This window comes from Thermobia domestica, chromosome 14 (genome assembly GCF_964235325.1).
Source record: "Thermobia domestica chromosome 14, izTheDome1.hap1.1, whole genome shotgun sequence".
NCBI classification, from domain to species: Eukaryota; Metazoa; Arthropoda; class Insecta; order Zygentoma; family Lepismatidae; genus Thermobia; species Thermobia domestica.
In genome coordinates this window covers 120,179,775-120,201,432 of record NC_137467.1, presented here as the reverse complement: position 1 = coordinate 120,201,432, position 21,658 = coordinate 120,179,775, and the positions used below count along the sequence as shown (strand labels likewise).

General features: G+C 35.6%; 1 protein-coding gene across 4 annotated transcripts in view; it reads left to right on the top strand.

Annotated features, from left to right (window-relative positions):
- Positions 1-21,658, top strand: part of LOC145670295 (uncharacterized) — a 244,463-nt gene that overhangs the window by 80,300 nt on the left and 142,505 nt on the right. For 2 of the 4 annotated variants that reach the window (XM_081738759.1, XM_081738758.1), the window contains exons 4-6: positions 3,487-3,780; positions 7,418-7,594; positions 17,538-18,750. In XM_081738759.1, coding sequence (XP_081594885.1) covers positions 3,487-3,780; positions 7,418-7,594; positions 17,538-18,750 — 1,684 coding nt within the window. The remainder of the gene's footprint in view (positions 1-3,486; positions 3,781-7,417; positions 7,595-17,537; positions 18,751-21,658) is intronic. The other 2 variants (XM_081738760.1, XM_081738762.1) reach the window with 2 other exon arrangements.

Genomic DNA, 21,658 nt, shown 5'->3' with positions numbered 1-21,658 from the left:
ATAGTGTATGTCACTTTGTACAGATTCTAGGTCATTAAAACAGGGGAGTTCTTTTTCAAACATATTGTATTTCAATATAACCGTGGTAAACCATCACCATATGAAAAGCAAGGTTATGTTTTAGAAGTATGAAGGTCAAGTAGATAAATATGCTCGTTAATTATCACGTGACACATACATGTCTCTAAGTAAAATTATTTCATACCAGCATGTAAAAGTACAAATAACAAAAGAAGTGTCACAAGAATAATTTTACAAAACATGAATAAAGCACAAATTGATGCACAGGGCTATTGTAAATGATCTTCCCGATCTCAAAGGTTAATAACCTACGTTTATTTAGTCGTAATTAATGCAGCTTACGTTATATGAGAGGAAAACTCAATTTTTTTTCTAAATGCATGCTCCACGTCAAAGATGCTTAATGTGAGTGCCTTTTGTAATTCGACACTCGTCAATCTGATAGTCTAATTTTTAGTTTCCCGTTGCTGAATTAAAGTTTTAGGCTGCAACCATAAATTTGTACCAAAAATCAGTTAAGTTGAATTTCAACTTGTAAAGCTAATAAAATAAAAATTATTACGCCGACCATCTCATCAAAGTACCCACTTATGTACTCTGTAAGTTAGATATTTTATATGGAAGTAGTGGTGTCCAAATTGAAAGATTGCACGATATTTAAGCTTTATAAAATATTTATTTTACATTTAACATAACGTGTCTTGATGCATTACGAAAACTAGATAAACAGCTTCCTGGATAGATTTCCCCATGATATGGAACGAATCCATTACTACTAAAGTATGCTGTTTGCATAAAAAGTTTATATTACTTGTGAGAGATAATTATGCCTGTTGTGCTGTATGATTTCGAAACGTGGACGCTAGGAAAGAACGCAGACTGAAAGTATTTGAAAATATAAATCTGAGGCAAATCTGACTCAAGAGCGGCGGGAATGGGGAAACATTATAATAAGGAACTGTGTAATTTATACCATTTACTGATATTTTTTTTAGAGTATTTACGTCAGAGAGAGAGAGAGAGAGAGAGAGAGAGAGAGAGAGAGAGAGAGGCGGACAATCGTGCAACCAGGAACACTTCCAAAATTTTAACTGGAAACTCAGTTAGAAAAGAACTATTACGAAAATATATGGTGAGATGAGAAGAGAATATTAAGATGGAAGTCACAAAAGTAGGAATATAAAGTAGAAACTGGATCCAGTTAGCTAAGAACAAAAGTCAATGGAGAGCTTTTATAAATGCAGCTTGAACTTTTAGATTCCATACGCCATAGAGTGAGTTATCGAGAGAGCACATAATAGACTGCACTGTGAATCAAAGAGCATCTGCACAACTAGAAAATTTCAACAGCAAAAAATATAAATTGGGAAATACAGTTTTGTAGTTCCGTTTATGTATTTGATTATGAATTGGAGTTTCTCCCTTTACGTGAAATCAGAACCAAATGAGTTTATCTCCGATAATGGGACCCAGTTTCCTTGCATGCGTTCCTTCGTTTTTCTGTACACAATGTTTTATCAGCATGATAAAACATAGATTATGATTTTAACATAATCATAAATTAGTGTTTTGTGGAAAATTTGTACATATCCAACTATTTGGTAAAATTGATGTAAAGTTTTTAAGTCATCCACAGCATTATAATTGTAGGTATTTTCGGAACAGCTTTGTCGTGTATGTTGCACTTTTCACATCAGTATAGTTGGCAGTTCTGTGTTCTAACTTTACAATGCTAACATGGAAATTTATAAAAATGCTGAAATAAATCTATAAAATATATGAACTGCGCAACTGATCAGTAGCATGCATATCCTAAATACTATATAAAACTATTAAACATACATGAAAATTTGAAGTGTGATGCACACCTTCGAGGTTCGAGGTGCGTACCAAAATTACGTGGTTTTGATATTCTTCAAAAACGAGCTAGGTGAAGAAAACCTTTCCGCATGTCAATTTGGCTAAGGTATCAGAGTGCCACATTTTGAGCCTGAACTTGAATCATTCCTTATAGGTTGATCAGTAAGGAAAGCAATTTTCAACACTGCCCTGTAATGTAGTAGGTTTCGTGGATTTTACTGATAAATTTATAATGAAAGAGCAGAGTGCAATGGGGCCGCGGTGGCTCAGTGGCAGAGCGTTCATCTTTGGTGCTTGGAGTCCTTGGTTCGATCCCAGCTCGCGCCAAATGAACTTTGTGGTGGAGAACACTGTATACGTGGCTTTTCTCGGAGTTCTCCCGTTTCCTCCCACTTCTCACCATTTCATTCATTTCTCATCATAGTCTCCTTTAGCCAAGCTGGCATAATCGTGGGACGTAAAACTTATGATTTCATTTCTTTTTATTTTCAGCAGTGTTAGTTTTGTTTGCTGGTGGTGAGAAAAAAAAAAACTGTCGCAATTCCTTGTTAGTTTGTGGGGCAAACTGTTGAGGAAATCTGTAATTTTACAGGATTTTCTCATACTGTCGAAAGAGCTATGACGGATTACCGACGTCGGCCCATATTGGATCTATTGATAGAAAAAGCTTCTCGCATGTCAATTGTAAGTGAACTTTGATAAGGAATTTGCAATCAATTGGTAATTGTTTGAATCTGTTATCGCTTTGATTTCCGTCTTCAATCTAAAATCAAAAAGGTTGTCCAAACGGTGAAAGAATTTCTCCACCCGAGACGTTTCTTTAGATACTTTCGAATTGAGAAACCACCTGTCATGAAAGGGACTATTTTCTGATCCTGTAAAAATGGGTGAACGAACATTGGACAATACACTGCTCAACTTTTGGAACTCATTGATTCTTACAATGCAGGAACATCGGCCAAATATCTCAATCAGGATTTATTCTCCAATACAACATACCGGCGATCTGGAATTTGGATACTATTTCCAGGATATCAATATCGAAGTGCTCCTTGGGAGACCCAGGTTCAATTCCCGGCGAGAGCCCATGTGGTTTGTATTCCACGTTAATCAGTAGGTCCCGTCTCATAGAGCCTTGCTGCTGAAAGGGACGTTAAAATCAATTCAACTCGAAGTGCTACTCTCCCACTCTGGTTAACTGATAGTATTTCTAATGGCTCTACCTGTTTTCAAATCTGACGATTTGCCAATTTTGACGGGAGCGGAAGTCTCGCTGGAAATTTAATTTTCCAGTGTTGTTAGAAACACACTGAGACTTAAGACTTTAAAATTTTCAGACGTATTTGGTAATACGGTAGTAGGTTACCTTGACGGTAGAATAGATAGATTATAATGGCATGTAGAAGTTAACAAGATAATGTTGAAAAATAACAAATACGTTGCCCGCGAAAATTGGGAGATAAGTGAAAACGTTACATAATTTTGGTACGCTGCTCATATTTCGAAGTGCCCATAGCTATCGCAACTGGGAAATGTGAAATTTCTTATCAGTTGTGGTTGTTTAGTTCTGACGTTAAATATCAGTACTAAACTTTATATTTACAGACTCCAGTCGCGCAATCATCTGTTGAACCATCCACTACTACACCTCAGAAAACTTCGACGAAATCAGAAAGTCAGTCAGCAGCATTACTAACAGGGATAGAATTGGATGAAGATCCTCAGTCTTTAAATGAAGCTAAAATGAGAAGTGAACTGCTAAAGAAACAGAAGGAGCTACTAGAATTGCAACAAAAGAAGATAGAATTAGAATTATTACAAGCCAAAGCACGTTTAGAGGAACAACAAAAGCAAATATCGAAGGGACTTCAGAAACAAGTGCAGATTAAAGTAGAACAGGTTGGTTAAACTCTTAGATGCTTCCAATAATACTATGGTTAAAGGCTATGTCACATTTGATTTATTCGACACGAATTATAATTTCAATGGAGATGTATCACATTTCATCTAGCCTCATCATTTTTATGTGACTTTCTTTCAGAATGTCACTGAACAGTAATCACGGATACTTTTTCTGCAAGGTTGCGTACACAACGTTCGATTTGAAATTTGAATAATAAATAAAACAATCGAAGCGAAGATGGAACTGATGGAAGATTATAGATTACAAACCAGTAATGTGTGCTCAAAATATTTCATTCTGTGTAGTAAACATACACCAAAGAATATACATGTAGGCAAATGGTTAATAGCCATCCACGCTGGTGTTCCTTGCAGGTATTCAAGCTCCATTAATTTAGTATATGTTGTAATATTAAAAAACTTTATTTTACTTGTGATTTTTTCGAAACAGAAAAATGTAGTTGAAATTTCATTGGATCTGTTGTATTTTGAAAACATTCTTCAAACTCACTTTCCCCTTCCTCAAAGAAAAAATCACACTTATTTAAACAGAGTTATTTGCAGGCAACTCTGTTCTCAATTAAAATGATTGTAGCATTGGTGTATAATGACATGTGTATGGGAAGCTTCATGCAGAGTATCAGATATAATTGTGTGTGTACTCTTACTTCATCAATGAAATACAAACTTGTAGCAGTAACCTGTAAGATTAAATTTTCACTGTGAATGTAAAATTCTGTTCTCAAAACCTCTTTAAAGAGAAAAGAGTGCAACATTTGTAATTTTAAAATGTACTATCGTTGGCAGGGCACTGCAAATAAAGAATTTTTTTTTTTTAATGGAATTTGATCTTCTGTCAATATTCTTTTTAACGTAAAAATTACCTGCTTCAATACCGTCCATGAATTTTGCTTCCTTGTAACGCACCTTCCAACGAATTCCAGAAAATGCAATTTCTTCCCAATGTCGTGATCAGTTCTTGTTCATCTTTTCCACTAGTTCTTTCTTATCTGTTTTTTCTTCTAATTTTGTGTAGTACTTCCGTAAGGGTACTTGTTTTTCTTCCACCAAACTGTCTGTCATTCTCCATACTTCGAACGTTTGATCACCTTTCCATGTTTCTACTTCGTACAGTACCATATATCACACGAAACATTTGATGAGTAATTCCAAAATCGCATTACATTATGTAAAGCGTGTGCGCCACGTTTAATGTTATTTATCAAGTAACTACTGAGCGAAAAACAATGTGTATTTACATTTATTTTTCATACTAATTTTGAACAGATGCAAGGAATTTAAGAATAAGCATTTCACATAACCAGGTAAGTGTATTTCTATTATTGCGGCTTGTGAAAATTTGTCTGGGAGTTCTTTGTACACAAGCTTGCATAGCTGGAATGTTTGCAAGTGAGAATTCAGATCGACAGCGTTTTAGATTCGATACTGTTTTCTCATTTTAACTTACCTAGTCATTTATGCGTAATATTTTCAGTATATACTGTTATTTTGGTTGAAGTTTCGATATTTATCATACACCATATATGAACAGACCATTTGCTGTTCAATGCTTAGTGAAATATACATACTTGTTTTATCGGAAAATGCTTTCAATTAAGTGTTCCTTTAAATGTCAGAGTTTCCTGAAAATAGTTCCGGGGAACAAAAACTTGCATTTGTACTGAGTAGAAGGTTTATCTCTTGTCGTGGTGACGCGTATTGTATCGTTCGTTGTGTAGAATATGAAGCATACCAGCTGTGACATAGCCTTAAATATAGAAGTATAGTTTGTGACTAAGTTGCAATATGGATATCAGTCATGTAAAAATTATATTCAATCCTCTATATATAATTGTAGATTAATTCAAGAATTCTAGAAATTGCAAATTACTACTGTGAATTAGAAAATATGAACTGAAATAATAATAGAGATAATTAATTCATCTTGCTACCTCGATTAAACATTTCTAAACAGTGACAGGTTAAGTAACTTTATAGTTTTTGTGTATAGAAAATAAACACCATATGCAGGTTTATCGTAAGGACAGATAATGCAAAAATTATCAAGTAAAATACGCATAGTGTAAAAAATCGTCCTTTCTTTGTTTTTTTTTCTCCAAGACAGACCTTTTAATTGTTATTTCTACAATATTTACATTTTCATTATACCCAATGAATTGAAGAACTTTGATTGTGTATAACATACGAACTAGCAACTTACATATATTGTGTCACATACATATATAACGAGTCAATGCTTACCATATATATATATATATCAGGGTTGCCAAATAAAAAATCAAAATAAGGGACAGGTAGACGCGTTTCAGTAAGTATTACAAGAAAGGTTTTTGATAAATATGATCTAGTGGTAAGAAATGAGCAAGGCATTAAATGAGAGTAATAATTTTAGGCTGAAAGATATACAAAAGCATGAACTAATACAAAGAGTTATTATGAGTAAAATTAGGTAAATTTTAATTTTAAAACCTTGAATTTAGACTACTTAATCTTTCTTCACAAAACGTACTTCATGCTTGACTTAACTGCACTTATAATCTTTCTCAAGTTCGGATTTTTCTTTAGGCTGTCGAAAAACTCATTGCATCTTAAAGTCGAACAGTTGATTGCTATTGTAAGTTTAGTTTTCATCAACTGGGCAAAACACCTATTTCTTGTCAGTTCATTTCAAATTCATATGTGAGAACTCTTTCCACAAATGAATTTGACGGTGAGATGCTTAGGAAAAAGGGGATGACCTTAAATTTGGAAACTCAGAGCTTTTCTGAAATAGCATTCGCCATTTACTGCCGACACTCATGACGACTCATTAAAAATTGCGGGCTTTAAAATCGTTGTGTGAGGTAAATTTGTCATTTGGGCAAAATACGGGACTTTTGCCGTCCCGTATTGAAGCTTCTCGGAACGCGGAACAAAATCATAAAATAAGGGACTGTCCCTTAAAATCCGGGACATTTGGGAACCCTGATATATATATATATATATATATATATATATATATATATATATATATATATACGGTGTTTCAAAACAACACCGTCAACGGTTGGGAAGTGATTCCTGACACCAAGATAAGACAAAGTATAGACCAACATAGGTGCACAAATGCTTCCTTTCGGAGTTATAGGCTGCCGAAAACATGAAAAACTTAACTTTAAATGTCCATAGCTCCAAACTTGTGGGACCTACCATAGTCGAGTCAAGACTTCACAAATTGTTGCGTGAATACCTTAGGATTCTGAAACATATTGTCGTGAATTTTCAGGTATAAATCGAATGAAGGACGAAAATGCAACTTTGATTGTAATTAATAATTAACTGTAAAATTTGACAAGTACTTCCAGTTTTGTCTTGTATCCATAATTTCTATGTAGAAATACTTAATTAATCCGATTTTCAAAATATATATGTATATAGTTTGTGTGTTTTAGTACCGAGGCTAACGTGGGATTCAAACTACATGATCGTCAACTGGGTCTCGCGCCTAAAGGCGAGGAATCTTTATGAAAACTATGCATTGTTCACGTTTTTCATGACATGTTTGAACTAGATATAAATAAAGATTCGTATACCTGTGATGTTTAATATACTTTTTCTGAAAATTTACTTGAAGCCTGCTCCGAAAAACACACCGACATCAACAACCTTAACAAAACCACCGAAAGCAGTCGAGGAAAGCCAAAAGCCTGTTGGAACTCAGTCACTAAAAGCAGTGAAGGCTCCTGCGGAGAAGGTGGATTCAACTGTAGTAAAACCACCCGTTCCATCTAGCTCCAAAGTGAATGTCAAGGTAAGGAATTTGTATACATTTTTTTCTTGATTTGGTGCTTGGTTAGATTACTACACTTCTGCAAGGTCCATGATCCAGTTCCTGTTGAGATACGTTGCAAAAAAATAGCATAAACTTCGTGAGACTTACTCACATATACAGGATGTGCCATAAGTCTCTGAATTTGTGAAAGGATTCGATGCACAAAAATGGTTCAAGAAATGCGATTGTGTCCTTGGATGTATGCTTTGTGGCGCCATCTTGCTGGAACCAAACGTTTGGCATTCTTCACTTCATGGCGCAAAACTTCTTGAATCATTGTCTGGCATCGAGTACCGGTGACGGTTACGCCATCGTCATTGCACCGTCGAAGAAGTAAGGTCCAGTTATTTTCTGGGACGTAATACCACACCACACCATACCGTGCACTTCAAAGGGTGTGGTTGACGTTGATGGATAATCTGTGGATTCTTGATACCCTAGAACCTGGAATTTTGTTTATGTGCCCTTGGAGATGGAACTGTGCTTCGTCCCTCATGAACAAATTAAGAAAATTGCGTTCTCACGAATCAACTCTGAATATGCGTAGCAAATGTGAATTGATATGAAGGTGCATCCCTGACGATACGCTCTTTGTATTAAGACAATTGACCTCTGGTTTTCAGAATACAGTTCAATAATTTTCATTCTCTTCGGAACCCTGTTATGGACGTGTACTTCATGCAATCTGCAAAGTAAGAGGAAAGTAGTGGTTAGAACATTTTCCCATACTTCTACGATCATAAACATTCACATAAATCTTATTATCACGGAAAATATTACATGTTGCAACCCCTTCGTGAATTGTGGCCCACCCTGTATAAGATCAAGAAATTTTATTTGAGAGAAATCAAAGAACAATTTAAATCTTATTATCAGTGTATTGCGAGCGGTGATGATAATTAGAAATAACGTAAGTAAAAGGCTAATAGTCACCGCAAGAAACAAACCACATCAGTAGGAAGTACTTTCGAAGAACATAGTCTTCATCTTCAGCCTAGGCACACTTCGAAAAGGATTTACACTATAGCAAAGAAATTATGAATAGGTAAAAATACTTAAAGTATTTTAAAAATATGTGAAGCAAAAATCATCTTGTCACTAGAAAAAACAGCATTGTCTATTTTTTATACATAATTTATGTAATAGAAACCATTGCAGTGATTCCAACATGTTCAGAATGTGGCAAAGATTTTCCCACAAGGAAAGGATTAAACATACACAAAGACAGTAAACACTGTTCAATTAAATTCCCAAGATTTCGTAACAGAGCTTACAACATTGAAATCCAACATATGAATAATAAAAAGAATCCCGAAAGGAGCAAGAAATGGAGTAGCAGACAAACTTGCACATATAATAGATGAATGTCTTCTTAATAATTACTTCTCTTCCTGGAAAAAATTATTCCTTTTCTCTTTCCACAACTTACGACTTCCCAGAAATCGCAGTTCGGAGTCAGTTACCAACATTATCAAGCACAATTTAAAAGAGAGCTCCTTCACGAATTGTTCTCAAGTTACTGGCAGGAAACGCAAACCGGATTTAACAAACAGGATAATATCGAAAATGTCTGATTTTGATACAAGAGGACCGTTGAGGTTACTAGCATCAGATGACAGTTTAGCTTCTTCCAATGAAGAAACCATACCACATACTCTCAACTAAACATCCAACTCCTTCCAGGGTCCTTGAGATGCCAAATCCTGAAGAACTAGACCCTTGCATCAGAGTAATGGAAGATACGGTTCTAAAAGCAGGTCATAACTTTTCCAGTGGTTCTGCTTCAAGAATAGATGGACTGTCACCTCAACACTTAAAAGATCTAACATCGAAATCGGCAGGTGATTCAGCGGGGATCTTACTCAGTTATAACGAAATTGGTAAACCTAATTTTAAATGGAAAAGTAAATCAGGGTATATATGTAAATACCTCTTTGGTGCTAACCTGTGTGCCCTGCGGAAAAAAGATGGTGGTGTAAGGCCGATAGCAGTTGGATGTGTGTTCAGAAGATTGGCTTCCAAATTAGCTGTATCATCAGTCTATAGTCAGTGCACAAATCATTTGCAACCACATCAGCTTGGTTTTGCGACGAAGAAAGGGAGTAAAACAATCATACATGCTACCCGTGCTTTCATTAAATCACCCCAAAACTCTAACAATATAATCCTCAAAATAGATTATAAAAATGCATTTAACGCTGTGGAAAGAGAAACTATATTAAAAGAAGTGCAACGAGTTATACCCCAACTATCCCTATTTTTGGCAAAGTTATGTTAATCCGTCCATGCTATTTTTTCGGAGACAGAACAATTTCATCACAGGTCGGATGTCAACAGGGTGATCCTGCAGGACCGATGCTATTTAGTTCAGCAATTCACCCAATAATTAGTACGTTATAGTTCTATCTTGATGATGATACTTTAGGTGGATCACCACAGACAGTCATACATGACTTCAATGTTCTACTTGTGGAATCAAGTAAGATAGGATTACAAATAAATCCATTAAAATGTGAGCTATTTTTTACACAGAACACCAGATCCCTTCATTGAAGCTCAATTTCAAGCGGTGCTACCTGGAATAGGAACAATACCAACTTATGAGATATCATTATTGGGAGCACCACTACACGAAGATAGACATAATTGTTTGGAGGATCATCTAAATGGTTTTAAAAGAATAACCGAAAGGTTGAAAGAAGTACCAGCACATATAGCCTTTTTCCTTTTTAAAAAATTGTTTAGGTATTCCTAAATTGACTTGTTTTTTACGTACCGTTCCAATATGGTTCAAGCCAACTAAAATTTTTCAGCTAGATGACATTTTGAAAAAGTGTCTGCAATCAATAGTCAATTATAAGTTAAATGAAACTCAATGGACACAAGCAAGCTTATCCATTCGTTTAGAAGGTTTAGGTGTACGAAAAGTTTCAGATTTGAGTCTCCCTGCATTCTTGTCTTCTTATGGGGTGTTGTCGCTCGTCTCCCAAGTTCGTAATATTCCAGTTGACGAAGTGAAGATTCCTCATCTGACAGAGGCATTAGAGATATGGAGAGGCATTTACAACACAATTCCGACTGTAAAGGAGTTGCAAAGAAAAGGGGATGAAATTGTAATCAACGAGATAGCTGAAAACGGGGTAGTTTCGCAAAATGATATTGATTCAGCTCGCCTCAAAGCACTACGTCAAAAAGAGTCTGGAGCATGGTTGCAAGTCACACCCTCAAAAAACATCGGAACATTTTTAGAAACAAATATTTTTCAAATATGTGTAGCTTTACGCCTAGGACTTAGTATTTGCCATGAATTCACATGTGCGTGTCAGTCGGATGGATGAGAAAGGCTTACACGCATTAAGTTGCATCAAAAGTGGAGGGAGAATTTCACGTCACAGTGAATTAAGTCAAATAATAAAACGAACCCTCACCCGTATAGACTGTCCTAACATTTTAGAGCCACCAGGAATGTATCGGAATGATAATAAGCGGCCAGATGGAATTACTTTGATACCTTGGAAAAGGTGCCAGTGTTTAGTATGGGGGATGTAACATGTGTAGATACTTTTGCTCCATCTTACTGAACGTCAACTAGTGAAGAGGCGGGAAGTGCAGCAGAGACAGCGTGTATGCGGAAATATTCTAAATATTCAAAACTTAAAGATTACATTTTTATTACGTTTGCACGGAAACAATGGGTGTTTTTAGCAAAGAAGCCAGAATGTTTTTAAAGGAATTAGGATCAAATTTAATTAACAAATCAGGAGATCCTAGAAGTGGTTATTTTTTGATACAAAGGATAAGCCTAGCCATACAAAGAGGCAATGCCATTAGCATATTAAACTCCTTCCCATCTTCACTCAAGCTGGATGATTTTTTTTTTTTTTTTATCTGAAATAAATACAAACATTTTTTGAATGTTAACAGTTACTACTTGAAAGACAGATGCAGTATATTTTTGTTCATTAGTGTGTGATTGGGATTATGACAAAATCTAATTATAGAGGACTGAAACACTTATTAATCATTATGTGTTACCCTTCCTTTTTACGTCGGTGTATATAGTAGCACAAGTGTTTAATTTTTACTGTTTGCTGTTTTAAAGGTATTAATTTTGATGTCAAATCAAGTTGTATAGCATTTTGTAACATAGTTCTAAACCCATTTAGTATCTTTCTTAAATACATATTTCATGATGAAAAAAAAAAAAAACATTAGAAATAATGACGATTCGATAGAACAAGTACATAAATATAAAAAAAGAAATATGTTTTTTATTTTGTAAATTAAAATGAAATTACTTGTTGCTTTTAGAACGCAGCGCTAATAGTGCAGCTTTTTACGTTTCTTTTATTATTTTATTGAAAGAATAACTACACAAATCAGCTTCCTTATTAGTTATATTTCACTTTCTCTTCTGAATGAATATATGAATAAATAAAAGTTGGAAATTTGTATACAATCGAAAGGATATTATTCTTGAATATTAGTATCTGTGCTAAGTATGCGTACAAGTTAAATGTATTCATATCGCACACACAGTAATGACACCTGAGCTCAAGCACATGTATGTGCACTTTATTTTTATTCGTTTTTAAGTATTGTGCAAAATCTTGCTGTAGAAAAATATTCATCAGTGTCTACAACAATCCTCAAGAAAATAAAATTAACAATGTTTGTGCTAAGTATTCTTTTATGTATAGGCATGCAATAAAGATTTCATATGGTTAAAGAAATAAAGAGCTTTCAAGTACTACGTAAGGATAAGGGGGTTCAATCTTGGTCTTCTATTTTGTTTCTTCGATGATAAATTATACTTATCCTAATTGTAACTGCACAACTTCAAATTGTTATTCATTTGATTACTTAATGTCTGAGTATAGTTAGTGTATATTATGGTTAGCTTCGTAAAACTTGTCTCTAGTGGATTCCTTCAAGGCTATTTCTGCAAGTAAAATGTTATATTTTAAACAGTTGTAACGTAACAAGTGTAAAAATATATTAATTAGCAAATTACATATTATGAAAATAATGGAAACACCTAAAAAAGTTACGTCTTACCTGACAAATATAGGATCGTAGGATCACTGTTAGCCTGCAGAATAGCGCTGAGTTGTTGTGAACTTGGGACTTACTGATTTCCAGATAACTGCTAAATCTTTGTTTATGCAGTGAGGACTGTTAAACCTTTACTTCGTCACTGTTGATGAAGCAGAATATCTGATCTACAATATGAGCTCAGAATTGAGCATAGTTATTCAATAATATTGAAATGTCGGGACTTGGTAGCGAGGGGAAGTGTAGTTTATCCCGATGTTCAGAATTCGCGCCTCAACAGCTCTAGCAATGTGATTTGGCACACTATCATCAGTGCCATAACAAATCACTGTGGGTCCCGACCCAAGAGGGTATTAAGGGGCACCCAGTTAGTGAGTTCCTTTGGTGCAGTAACGTATTTGTGGGATTTTCTAGACAAGTTATTTTAAATATGTAACAATTAAGGCGTATTCCCCTTTCTAGAAACCATAAGTTCATTTTTTTTTCCAATATAAAAGACTGAGTCATAAGTTTTATAATATTCTGGAACAGAATATATATATTACCGTGCAATGAAAACAGGTTAACATTCGAAGTATAGGTCCTCGTGTTCGACTTCTGTAGCCATCCTCTTGCCTGTTTTAAATCCACCTCGATATCACATCTTGCCCTGTGGTTGCACGGAATTGGCATATAAATCAATCACTGCTGTTTCCTCCTTCTGGATTATGAAGCGTCGTAATTTCAGGAAGTGCGTCATGGATCGAAACAAGTAGTAATCCGAAGAGGCAGGTTCAGGACTGTGGCGAGTGATACCAGTTCGATGCCATCGAGCTTCTGCATTTTTGTTGCATTTTTTCGAATCAGGTCTAATTTCGCGTTATCCTGTTGTAGCAGGACGCGCTTTTGGTTCACCTATGCAGGATATTTTTGGCGTAATGCAGCATACATCCTCTCCAACTGTTCGAAAGATCGATATTTATAATAACGACCGCTAGGAACGAACTCAGTGAAGTACTCGTAATTTTGGCGCACTTCTGTGATTGAAATGGCCCTGTATGACAACCGATTCTGGAACTTAGCACTTGCTTAACCATTGTTTTTGAACATCCTGATTTTGGAAAAATACCCTCTTTTCGTTGAATGTGACAATATACTTCAGGAAACTCACATCACGCGTATTTTACAGCATTTGTCGCCACACATCCACTTTCCTCTGGGCTTGAGCGAGGGTCAAACTGTAGCACAATGCTGCAGCTCTTGTTGGTTTTTCCGAGTTCGTAAGTTGAGGCACTGCTGTGAATTGGAATATGCCGTATTTGTTTGACAATTGTCATGCACTGGTGGATGAATTTTCCTGAATTGCGTGTCGTATGAGGTCAATCTGTTATCCTACGACGGCCTGACCTTGGCTAATCTCCGACGTTTAACAACTTGCACGGAATTTCTGGAAGCAACAAGTTGCTGTCCGGTTGTTCACTGCACTTTTCCCTTTCGCATAGTAACTGTTCTGAGTTGCTGCCGCATTATTATGTCAGAGTTAGAACACAGAAACAGTTCACGTTGTTGAGCACTCGTCGTCATTGCCACTAAAGCTAACTAACGACACTGGCGGAGTGGCTGCGTCCTGTGTTAAATAACCTGCTTGCCACACTACGTTTTGGGCCAGTTTAACTTTGTACTTCAGGCAAGCTAAGTGGGCAGGAGACCTCAGAGCTCAAGGCAAGCTGAGAGACTTGGATTAGGTTTGTATCTCTGAGCTCGGCAATCTAAGAGGAGATGACCAGACAAAAGTGATACCATTGGAGTTTCTGCAGCGTTTTTTTTTTTTTTTTTTTCATTCATTATAGACAACGGTAGCGCTAGTATTCCTCTTGTCACGTGTCTAGACGATGCCTGTCGTCTGCTTGCTCGTAATAGTTGTAGTAAGAGAACACGAGGTTTTGTTTACAAATAAGCACGTAGTCTTGTTTGCAAATATGGAGCACGTGTAGGATATTACATCCCCAGCTCAGTTTAAAAAATAAGCCAGAGGGTTATTGATTTTCGTAGAATTGCATTGATACAGATGAATCAGCTCTGAAATGCACTAAAATGATTGCACTAAATACTGGTTTGGTAAAGAAATGGTTGTAAAGGAAAAAGCGTTAAATAGTTAGTCCTTTGTCCAAGGCAGAATATGTATTTGACACTTCATTTCCCATAAGGAAAAGGATATTTGAGCTTTGGCGTATATAATTAATATAAATACACTGTTTCATTGACGGTGACATCCGAAGTGTGTGTTGTGGGGTCCCGAGTTCGATCCTCGGTCAAGTTTGTGGTAGACAACGTGTCCGTGTTTTTTTGGGGGGGGTACTCCCGTTTCCTCCCACATTCGTATTCCACCAATTCTTCAATAACTCTCTTGTCTTAATCATAGTCTCCCTTAGCCTAAAGGGCATCAACGTGGGACGTTAAACTGAAAAATATCATTTGGTTTTCGATGTGTTTGTTGATGGTAGCTGCACATCAGTGCTGGTATTGTTATGAAAAATATTTAATGGAACTGGTGTGGAAATAACAGGTTTTGGGCGAGTTTTCACTTGTAGTCGAGAACGATGTTGACGACAGAAGACACGAAGGAAAATTAAGTACTAGAATATTGCTAAAATCACTGGTATAATTAGTGTTTGTTAACGTCACTGGTATAATTAGCGTATTCATACTGGAAGAGTAAGTCTGGCTAATGATGGACCTGGACGGATTGTCTCACCGTTTTTGCTCTATGAAAATAAGTATTAAAATCATACGTAGTAGTAAATTTCAACTCGTAGTGTTACTAGTTGTGATGTGTTCTCTTGAGACTGTGACTAGATCACAGACAACAGTTCGTCGCTCTTTATTACTATTGTCTACGGTTAAAACCGAAATGGTTACTTCGAGCCACTTCCGATTTTAATAGATGATTAACGGAGGAGGTGGAATTTTTCTTGGAACGCTGAATCTATTGCAAAAGACTAATTCTCGATATGTCTTGTGCGTTTTTGCTCTTATACCTATCAACAGAAGGACGGACACAGCAGTTCTGTAAGTCTTTCGACACATGCGTAACATAGTTTGGAGAGCTGGAAAATGCGCATTATTATATGTGGTTCTTTAATGCTTTAGATAAACTAAAGCAAAACAAGAAAATAATGAAACATCAATTTTTGCGTCGTATAAAATAATTACTGTGTAATTAAACGAAATGAAATCATTAAGAACATGAAACAACTATTAATGTTACTGCCAAAGGAAGTTACAATGTTGTATGGGTACAGAAGATCATGTGCGGTTTTACATTTGTCTTGGAGGAAGAGAGTTTTAAAATAATTCTTGTGTATAATTGTATAAAATTAAACTTGTATCTTTCGTTCTGTTCTTTAAAACTTGTCGGTTGAAGAAGCTGCTAATTATATCAGATTCAAGATAGAACAGGAATGGAAATGAGTGAGCTTCCCAAGAAGAAACTTCTTTACAGGGACACGTTGCAGGGAAGGTGGCAGTGCAGGACAAAATCCAGGCAAAATTTTGGCGACACGGATTAAATTCAAAGTACAGAATGCAATTAAGTTTTCTTCCTTTTCCTAGAATTATCATGCATTCTAAAATGTCTGCAATTATTATGCATTCTGGAATTCTTGAATTTATTGAAATAACTATTGTTTTTAAGGTTTTGAAAACCCAATAAAACACATGAGGATTCGCTCATTGTTCATAATTTCCATTTCGAAGTCCATCACAATAGTCATAGTCAACTATTATATTTTCCATAAATTCTAATTTTCTCGCTTGAATTACTTTTTTCAAATTACGTAAATTTGCTTAATTTTATTAGGTTTCTAGTTTTTCTTATTAGTTACAAATTTAGTACTACGACACTATTAGGAAAAAAAGGAACAAATAATAAGCAATCCGAATTAAGCCATCCGCCCCAGAAAGTATAACCACAGTCATTGGAAACCAATAACTTAGGTTCATATTTCATTGTTTCCAAAAGTTAAAATAAGTTACATCCTAAAATAAATCTTGAATTTAAAGTTGTTACTTCGGTGTAACTTTTCAGACAATAATTTAAAGCCATTACTCAGCAGCCATCATGGGTGTAGGATTAATGCTCTGATACAATGAGGTAGATTGAGAATATTAAGTTTTTGAACTCCCTTTAATAAGCCCATACTTTCAATGTAAAAACTTGTTCGTGAATAGCTTTTCTTCTTCTTCTTCTTCTTCTTCTTCTTATTATTATTATTATTATTATTATTATTATTATTATTATTATTATTATTATTATTATTATTATTATTATTATTATTATTATTATTATTATTATTATTTGGTAATAATAGTTTGAGTCTTAATAAACTTACGAATATTTAAGTTCAAAGTGATAGATGTATAAAACATGATAATCAAGGCTTTACATCAAAATACTAATGGTAGTTGGAATTCAGTTTCGTGGTGTCTTAAACTAAACTTCCTGGTACGAAGCTTCGAAGAACTTAAGCCACCAGCCGGCAGTTTGAAATTGCTGGAGTATGTTCAGCACATATTTAGACCCATCGCCTTTGTTCTCTCTCAACCGTACTGTGTTACTTCATCCTTTTCAAGTTGTTCCCATCACGCAACGTAAATTTCACACACTATATTTTCCCAGCTGTAATCCATTACGCTAATTCCAAATGTCTTCATGACAGGTTTATTCCAGGATAAGTTCTGAGTACCTGAAACTTACGTTACAAAGGTAATTCTTCGTAAATAGAACTTCATGCTTAGTTACGTTTGTGGGCAAAAAAAATAATTTAGGGACTATAATCATAAAGTTGTGTTTTTAAGTCTGTACTTAAACAAACTTTTTAACTTTCAGATGCCATCAGATTTGGGAGTACCAGTGCGACCTGAAACCAGAAGTCATAAGGAAGCAAAACCACCACGAGACCCACGACTGAGGCAGTTAAGTTCAGCGACTGATATGGTGCATAATTTAGAAACAAAGTCAAAACAAAATACCAAAGAAAGTAGTAGTGCTCGGCTTAAAGACCCTCGATTAAATAGAGACTCAGGAAACGTTTCAAAAGTACCTGCATCTGAAGTTATGCAAACAAGTGAAAGATCTCGGGAATGCCCTTCAGCATCTAAAATTCCGTCTTCTTCCACGATATCGTCTGGAAATAGTTCTCCTGCTAGGAAAAGGTTAAATTCGCCATCATCTGTGTCAAAGGCGTCCAACCACAGATCATCTCCATTTAGAGCGGCAGTCCGTTCACCCTCGAAGTTATGTTCCCCTTTGAAATCTAGTTCTCCTGTCAGATCTAATCTCTCAAATAAAAATAAAAGCGAATCAACGGTAGTGAAATGTGATTCTTCCGACAGTGTCAGAAATTCTTCTAAAGATGTTCAAAGTAAGTCTCAGAGTAGTGCTAAAAGTAGTGATATCCAATATGTAGCTAGAACTCACGTTAAAGAGTCTGCTAATTCAGAAAAACGTGAAGCAAAACACAATCCACCAAAGTCAGAAATTAGTCCTAGCAAAACTGACACTCCTAAACAGAAGTCGGATATCGAACAAAAGTCTTCCGTGAGACAAGATATTCAGAAACACAAACTTAGTCACAAGAAAAATATCGAATCATTGTTTGAAACTAAGCAGGTTAGTGAAACTAAACAGGATAGCGAAAGTAAGCAGGTTAGTGAAACTAAACAGACAGAGAAACGACGGGAATCCTCAAAATCAGGTGGTCGCGTGTCGAAACATGAAGAGGGTAAAAAAGGGATTGAGAAAAGAAGGAAGGATAAACGGAAAGAAAAGATAGCGGAGATAAAGCAGGCTGAGGCGAGGGAGAAAATAGAAACAAAAGGTAAGATGTCTAGACAAACCAGAGCTTCAAAATCGCGGAATTACGCGCAGAAACCGAAAGAAGTCATCAAGAGTAGCATAGAGCCATCGAGTAACGACGATACAGATTTTCGTCTTGGCCCACCAGAGAAACTTCGTCGCACAGACTCGCTCGAAGATATTTCATCAATATCTGATACCTCCATCGGAAGCAAAGGGAGCATTGAGGAGAAGTTGCCAGAAAGTAAGGCTCATTTTAGAAATAATTTACCTCTGTCCTATAATTTAAGTAAAATCATGAGAATATTTAGATATTCCAATACTTGGAAGATGCTTTTGCATTTGTAAGTTGTAGAATAAAAGTCATTATTAAAGAGCTATGTTTTAATAGCTAAACGGTAGCTTTAAGTTTGCTAATAAAAGTATTAGAAAAAAGTCACGACTTTTACATTTACGCTGTATTCATTAGTATACATTAGCATTACCTTACGTTATTTTCAATTTGGGTGTCCATTATCATTAATATTTGCTTATATTGTCAGTAGTGGTCATTGGATAAGGCTGATACATAATGTGTGTGTGTGTGTGTGTGTGTGTGTGTGTGTGTGCATTTAGTGAAGTTATTTTGCTAGAAGAATATTTGATACCTGCAATCGTTTCATTCTGTAGTATTTAATTTATGATTTTCTGTTAAACATAGACTCTGCACTTTTCGTTTACTAGCCTCAGCTTGAGGCACTCGTTAAAAATTAATAACAATAATAATAATACAGTAGAAAACAAAGTTTGATAGATTGCTTAGCTGACTGATTATGCGTTCATTTGTTTTACTCTTCCGTAGATTTATTTTTCCAGGTAGGTTAATTTTGATACGAGTTTTCGAGAGAGAAAAGAGTTGTTTGATAGTTGCAGCAAATCTTTTGACTGGATTTGAGTCAATAATTTAACGAGGAACAACCTCGTTAAAATACGAGGAAAAATTAGGTATAATGATTTTCCGTGCAGTTAACTTATTCTTTGAAAATTGGTTGGTAAATATAGCACTGACCGCAGATGCGGATTTTAGAACTTTGCTCGTGTACATAGCTCATAAGAGTTCGTTTAAATGGAGTGTTGTACTGTATGAGGCGGAAACGTGGACATTACGTAAAGGTGACGAAAATCGACTGGAAGCCTTCGAAATAAGGGTGTGGAGAAAAATGGAAAGAATTAGTTGGGTCGAGCGGAAAACGAATGAGAGAGTGTTAGAAATGGTGGGTGAGAAAAGAACACTTTTAGATATTATTAGGAAGAGGAAGAGAAACTGGTTGGGACATTGCGAGATTGTATCATGAGGGACATGAAGAGATTGTATCATGAGGGACATCCTAGAGAGTATGGTGGCGGGGAAAGAGGGAGGGGGCGAAGGAGACTACAATTAATGGATGATATTAAAACAGAAAGATCATACGCGAAGACGAAAAGGTTAGCGGAGGACCGTAGAGCATGGAAGCTTCTCAGCTGCGGCAAGTGACCTGCCAATAAAGGCAGAATACCTATGATGATGATGATAAATGGTTTTTAAGCTAAGTCGTATCAGAAACCTCATTTCTCTAACTTTCAGCAGCTTATAACTATTGCTCATTTATTATTTGATAAGAGTTAGTCATTAAATGGTTGGGAGGTAGTGTCCCCCCTTATAATTCTACAGTACATTTTGAGAGCATGTGTTGAACAGCCGATTAAGAAAGGCAGATTAATTTCCCGTTAATATTTGTAGGTGAAAGAATGAGTAGACCCTGTTACTTGCCCAGTAAATTGGCTTCTTATTTGACCAATATGTGTAGGGTCATAAAGATATAACAAATTTCCTAACTTAAGGAGCCGGAGATTCATCGCAGCAGAAATAGAGTATGGCATTAGATTCTATCCTATGCGAAACAAGTAAATTTTGGATATGTATACCATACTGCCCATAGGTTTGTTCTATAAACTTCTACTCAGGCTTTCCAGCAAACTCTTCCACGCACTCTGTAACGCTCCCGCGCTAAGAAAAACCAACATTCGACGTGCAACTCAAACCCACGAAATAAATAAATAAATAAAAGGAATTCAATATGATAAGCAAATCGAAGGTTGAACGGAACAGCTGTTCTTAATGCAGTGGGGTGCTTGGGTGACTAAACCGTGATCCTGAAAAATAGTACTAGAAACAAAATTTAAATCTTAATATTGGAACTGTTTTTGAGGACCTGTTTCTGAATGACAGTAATGTAAAACCTTCAAACGAATAATAGGGAAATTACAATGGTTTTTAAATACCAAATGCTCAAACTCAATTCAATAACAATTTATTTTCGTATAAATTAACAGTTATTTACGGTAATTAACACATTGATCGCCGTGTGTATCACTGATACACACGGCATCTTCCGCCTACGCTTCGTGTATCATTTCTGATATACAATGAACTTCTTTGTACCACCAGTGTATATGATCTGATACACATGCTGGTTTATTTAACACATCTTACCTGTAGTCAGGGCGCCGGAAAATCATATTGGAGCAATAATTCTGGTGTCAGTTGAATACTTTTCTTTAAGTGTATTCCGCTCGCGCTTCGTGTATCATTTCTGATACACGTCAACTTGGCGCTGACAGTAAAATTTACAAAATATACACTGGCGATCAATGTGTTAAATAACAAACCAAATCAATATCCAAATTTAACTAACTGCACTGAATCAATCTGTATATAACAATTTGATTCTCAATTTTCCTATTAACAGTGATATCTAATCTTTAATAAAGAATTAATTCAAAAATTCAACTGAAATTTTCCCGTTTAACAAGTTTATATATAATATAATATAGTACTCAGTCCTAATTTAATCAAGCAAAAATACTTTCAAAGGTTCAACAACCATCCACTGTATTACTTAAATAGCAATCAATTTAAAGCTCAAAGTTTCAGAAGAACATCAATAAACAATCTATCGTTAATCCAAAACCTATTCCAGTCAATTACTACTTAATGACAAATTTTTGAGCACTTTAAATAGCGAGATATAAACACTCGAAAAAATAGTCGAATACCTTTGTTATAAAGGATGAGCTGCCTTAAGGCACTAATACTGACTGATTTTGAATCTCAGTGCCGAAAAACAAGGCGA